Here is a 6,393-nt window from a genome sequence, read left to right as displayed (position 1 = left end):
GCTGATTATTAAAATCAATGTGAATTATATGCCTACACGAACATTTTGTGTATGAATATTTCATATATAACAAATAAAAACTTGAGGCTGAATATTATACATTATCTCTTTTATTTCAACTTATGAGGGACATATAATATTCTTCTTGGAGTTTAATTCTAGTAGATATCTATAGATGTAGATAGAGATAGAAAACTGGTTCCACAACTCATCTACCTGATTTTCTATCAGTATTATTTAGTTCTTAGTAGAACTTTGATATAAAATTGATGAATGACTAAATGGGCAAATTAACCTTGGATTGCTAGGAACTGAGACTGAAAGCCCATATTCTTCAGGCTTTCTCTCAGGATTCTTAGATCACCAGAGAACAATAAACCCTTTTATCTTAGCTCCCTGTAGAAATGCCTTGCTGAAATACGATTAAATGTTATGCCCTCAGCCTTTAGAGAAACATCTATGTGAACACTGATTTTTGTCTTTTGTTAGTCCATGACCCCAATTTAAGAACTCTTGTTATATATCTATCCTTGAATCCAGGGCCAAAAGGTTTGTCTTTTCAATCTAAATTACACTCTTTTGGTCTGAAAATGAGAACAAAACTCACCAAGACATTTCTCTTTGTATCCTAGCTTCCTTGACATTCAGTTCAGTTTAGGGCTTTGTGGCTGGGCCATGTGACTCAGATACCTTGTTGAATATGTCCAACTACTGGTTTGAGTAAGTGTTTGTCAATGAGTTATGTCATATTGCAATTCATTTTATAGGCTCCTCAAATGGAAAATCTTAATTTACTTAGATTCATAAATATTTACCAAATTTTTTGTGCATGTACAGTTCTGAATTGAAGAATTAATTTATTTTCAGTTAAAAGAAGTAAAGGTAATTTCAGTCATGATATTGTGGGGCAATTTTAATAACATTTGTGATGTTATTTTAAGGATACTATGTATGCAATTATGAAATTCCTTGTATTAATGAGTTATAGTTCAAATATTATTCAAAGACATAAATTAACACACCTGTATTTTACATGATACCATTATAAAATCGAATTATACATATAACAAGTTGAAGGAGAAAATATGAAGGCATTGTAAAAAATTGCTATTGATTTTGGTTTCTTAAAGATATGACAAATGCTAACCATCGTTTCTAGAAACATATCTAACATATGCCTGACTTTGTTAATATTTATGATTTTTCTTTTTTGTTTTTTGCATATATATGTGTGTGGTGTGTATGCATTAAGTATCTTGTGTGCAGGTGCTCATGTATGGGTAGAGCTAGGTGGATGTGGATGTCTGGCGTCCTGACTGCTCCCTACCTTATATATTTATGAAGGGTCTCTTGATGAAGCTGGAACTTGAGGTTTAGGCTAGTCTGGCTCCTTTGTTCTAGGGAACCCCTCTTCCACCGCCCATGATTGTTGCCATATTCATCTGGCTTTTATGTTGGGCTCTGGGGATACTAACTCTAGTCCACACACACATTTACCTGTCAAAAGTCCATTTATTTTATTTTATTTTATTTTTTTAGGGAAAAGAGAAAGATGAAGAAAAGTAAAAATATTTGGTTGCTCATTTTATGGATGCAATCATAGCATTTTGCTTAATTTTCAAGGTAAACCTACACTGTATTTAATATCATTCCCACTTTTAAAATGGTGAATTTGGGCTTAAACTTGATCAAGATTAAATTTTTCTTAAGAGACACATTCAGAATTCACACTTAAGATTACTGGGGTCCAAAGTCATTAGTGTTCTTTCTTATTTGACTACTTAACAGGCCTTATAACCATTTTTCTGGCTTCTTATGCTACATAGTGAAGGAGAAATCCATGAAAGAAAGAAAGAAAGAAAGAAAGAAAGAAAGAAAGAAAGAAAGAAAGAAAGAAAGAAAGAAAGAGAAGGGAGGGAGGAAGGAAGGAAGGAGGGAAGGAGGGAAGAAAGGAAGGAAGAAGAAAAGAGATAGAGGGAAAAGAGGGGTAGGAAAGCAGGAGGAGAAGAAGAGGAACATTTCTTAGCTCAAAGGGCTTATCTATCTTTCTCACACAGCTTGATGGAAATGGACAGAGTTCGGTCATGGGCAGAAGAAATCCATGAAATATGAGAATAAATTTAAGGACCATTTTGTAGTTATATCAGGTAATTATAGATATTAGATCTTTCTTTTGAAATGGATGATTCACTTCATATTTTCTAGAAAAAAGCTCTGTATACTTAAAAATTTTGGTAATGTAACACCTTACAGAAGTAAAAGACAAACTGAAGCCATTCCTATGTATAGAGACAGGAACAAACACCTTAGAATGAAATGAGTGTGGAGTACCTACTCACGTTTTATACATACGCAGCTTTTCTAAAACATTTTTCTGAATTTCAGAGGATGCACCAGCCTCTCACAGCAATCCAAGGGAGGGTAGGAATGCTGGACTAACAGCAGGGAGCAAAGTTAACTGGTCCTAATACGGACAGTCACCAGCCTCTTTCTGGACAGCTTGGAATGTTTTAACACATTTGCCTTTGAGAATTTGATTCTCTTCCATCCCTTTTTAGTATTCTTTATTTCATGTCATAAAACTTTTCACATGTATTTTAAACTTTTCATGTAACTAAAGCAATGTTACTTCAAAATCCACAGATGCCAACTAGTTCTTATGACTCTCAAATTACACAGAGTTGCCCATAACATAACAACTATACCCTGAGGTCTGTTCTTTGGAGTTCTAGTGTCATTTCTAGACCTCTTTCTTGGTATGTCAGTCTACAAACATGGTTTATTATTCAACTTACAAACCATGCATTTTTTAAAATGATCAGCACAGTGCAATGCTTGTCAACTATGTCACAATATGTTCCAAGAATATTTGAAGTCTCCTGTTCAACATTTTCTCTTTATTAACATTTTGTGTTCATTTTCAGTTGTAATCAGGATTAAATTAATAGACCTTCATGAAAGAACGTTGCATACATTTATGCCTCAGTATTCCAATACAGATTAATCTGATGACATCTCCAAATTAAAATCTGAAAAGAAATGTATTATGTATTTATGTTCCAGTTTAGTAGAACAGATACCCTGTAGGATTATTTTCAAGGCTATATATCCCAGTTGTTATTTAAGCATGCTATGAGGTATACTACCTACTTTCCAGCCTCAGGGGCAATTCCTGACCATACCTTTTGTTCTGCTGTCATGGTTAGACTTTGCAACCGACCAGTCATATTCCCTAAACTCTTTTCAAAAGCTGCCACAAGGTGAGCCTGTGAACAACACAGAAGAAATATGGTTAAAATGTCAGAATCTCATATGGATAAGATGAAGCCCTTTAATTTTACAAGATGCTTAATTGTAGGTGTTCTAACTCTTTAAGTACTATGACTGTCACAGTGAATTCTCAATGGTGATGGTCCTTTAACACAATCTTCATTTTCCATTTCTAAACTATGGTTTCATAAAATCAGTGTCTTAGTCTCTTGACATTTAATGTGAGGTCAACTTCCAAAAGAAGATGATATTTTGCAAATAATAACACCTTCTGACTTGCACATCATGCAGCGATCTGACACCTAAAATACTGAACAAAGTTCTGAGCTGCCAAGTATTTGGAAAGAAAGCACGAAAGTAGGCCACTGAGATAGTCAATGGACAAATGTTTCCTTTTTTTTTTTAAATTTCTGTGATGACCTTTGAAGATATTGTTAGCTCCTCTGTTGTAATGATATTCTCCTTCAAGTGTCAGACAGCTGCTGACAGCTGAAACATTATCTTTTCACTTTTTCTACTTACAAAGAACTGAATGGGAAAGAGTTGTCTTCACTTTCCACTCTCTGTAATAAAAGGGCTTTTCTTCCTACTTTTCATTCCCTTCAACTAAAGTGGAGCTAGGCCAGGGAGAAATAATAATATGGTCATTTTTTTTAACATTAAGCTTTTGTGGATTTGGGTTTTATTTTAAGTTTCAGAGAATTATGCATATTGTAGTACACAACCACCAATTGTCTTGTGATTGGGAATACTTGACAGTCCAGCTCTAAAGGAGGTCATTTCCTACTGATGTGCCATCACGCCACCTCTTGAGTCAAACGCAAAGTGGGAAGTGCTGCTTCAGTCTCTCCTGTGGCTTCGGGCACAACTGAAGACACAGTGTCTCAAACTAATGGTATTGCACCCTAAAGGCACCTAAGCATGGAGTATTTTCCAACCTCAGTCTATAACAAACTAGATCTGGGTTAAATCAGGTCAGCTTTGCCTAAAGGTGGATTTTTCATGAAGGAACACTGTGATAGGACCACAGTAAAATATATCTGTTTTGTTAGGGTTGCAGGTTCTACTATCAAATGGACCTTGAAAATCCCCATAAGAATCAGGGCTCTGCAAGGACTGAAAAAGAGATTGAGGGGGAGGGCTAGTAAATTGGGACGAAAACATAAAGGTAAACTGGGAGATAAACACAGAGATAGTTTTATTACAGGAGTCCAAAATACTCTAAGGAGATTAGAGCATTTGGCAATGTCAATTAACGCGAAGACAAATTATTAAGATTAAAATTATTAAAAACGAAAAGAATCAGGGCTCTGAAATTTTAATCTGTTATTGGCAACAGCAAGTAATGGCTAAGTTCCTTCCATAAACATGGTAATACAAAGGTGTCTTTGCTTCTAATTTTGAACTCAACCTGGGGTGTTCTTGACAATACTGCAATAAAACAGCTTGTGAAGAATACTGCCAAACTTGTCAAACTTCAATCCTTCACGACCACACTTTATTCTCTTACCCCACTACCCCCTTTCCTTTCTTCCTTCCTTCTTTTCCTCCCTTTCCCTCTTTCTTTCCTTCTTTCCTGCTCATACAGACAGACAGACAGACAGGCGCACGCACACACACACACAAGATTGATAATTAATCACCAGGGTTTTATAACAGACTTCAACATACAAATAATACTCAAAGACTTAAGAAGGATTGTGACTACAGCAGTCTCAGTATCCTCAGAACTTAGCAGGGTATGCCCCATTTCACTATATTTTCATCTTTTAAAAATGTGGAACACATATACTAATATGAAAAAGTAAAATGTACATTTCATTATCATATAGTGAACACATTCATCAGCCCTTCATAGCCCTCCCCATCACTGTGTCTTCTCCTTTCCTAAAGGCAACCATCAGGCTCACTTTTATGTTGACTATTTTCTTGCTTTTCTTGATAAGTTTTGCACTTAATTTGAATTCTCAAGCACCATGTATTAATTTGACCTATTTTACAAACTATCCAAGTGTCATCATTTGCTTTTAGTGATTCTTTCCTTCTGTCCAACATTACTTGGGGGGATTCATCAATGAGGTGTGTGGTAGGAGTTAATTTTGGCATAAGCCATTATTCTCTGTAAATTTACAATATATTTGCCTATCATGGGCCTTTGTACAGATTATAACTTTGACTATTCAAAATAATCCTTCTCTACACAAAAAATGATGTAATAAAACCAAATAGGAAAAACTCTAGAAGAAAACATTTCTTGCTCGTTGCATAAAAGAGACTCCTATACTACAATACATTACTTCTCCTAAAGTCAAGAATGAAAGGCTGACTGTTTGAACTATGGGCCCTTTAATGTAGAACATTATTGAACATTAATGTAGAACATTGAAGAACATTATACTTTATGCATATATAATCAATTTATTAGTAAATATTAAATAAATATATGAAAGAAATTAAGATTGTAAAGATTCATAAATTATATTGCTTATACCTTGGAGTTCAGTGTAATTATAAAATTTTATAAAATTGCATTTCATTAATTATTCATGAAAAGCACTTATAAGTAACTGTTATTTAGCATTTAACCCATGTTATTTTCAATGGAAAGTATGTTAAAATTAGAGAACTTATATTTTATATTTTTATCATCTTGGCTTAATTTTTCATATTAATTTTGTTACTTTGGAAGTAAGAAATGCCTAATTTCTCACTAAATAGAGTAAATGCCATATAAATAGAAGAGGTAGATGGGTGAAAATTTTTCCACCAATAATTATCTTTTCACCTTGAAAAAACACCTGGAAACCAATGTTGATTAAGCTATAGTATAATATATCCTGTCTAAAAAGCTTTGTGACTTTTTAAAGAAAATATAATTTTCAGGGTGATTGCAGAGCGTACTTGATGTAATTATTTTAACATCTACATAATTTCAAGATAAAGTAGAAAGTGTTGATATGATAATGAACATTCCCAGGGATGTGTTAGACAAAGACTGGCTTAGTTAAGAATAGATATTTTTAATATGTACTGTCATGGAATTACACAATATAATTGAGAAAGCTGTCAAGAAAATTACTGTAATTTTAAAACAGCAACACGAAATATTATTATATATAATGC

General features: G+C 33.9%; 1 protein-coding gene across 8 annotated transcripts in view; it reads right to left on the bottom strand.

The window, feature by feature from the left end:
* The window catches only part of Nav3 (neuron navigator 3), an 838,810-nt gene that overhangs the window by 52,664 nt on the left and 779,753 nt on the right, over positions 1-6,393 (bottom strand). For all 8 annotated transcript variants that reach the window (XM_008852044.2, XM_029555554.1, XM_029555556.1 and 5 more), the window contains one exon: positions 3,183-3,266. In XM_008852044.2, coding sequence (XP_008850266.1) covers positions 3,183-3,266 — 84 coding nt within the window. The remainder of the gene's footprint in view (positions 1-3,182; positions 3,267-6,393) is intronic.

Source organism: Nannospalax galili, unplaced genomic scaffold (genome assembly GCF_000622305.1).
Source record: "Nannospalax galili isolate Female #2095 unplaced genomic scaffold, S.galili_v1.0 scaffold390, whole genome shotgun sequence".
Taxonomy (NCBI): Eukaryota; Metazoa; Chordata; class Mammalia; order Rodentia; family Spalacidae; genus Nannospalax; species Nannospalax galili.
Note: the sequence above shows the minus strand (reverse complement) of the source record. Positions and strands in the feature narration are given on the sequence as shown.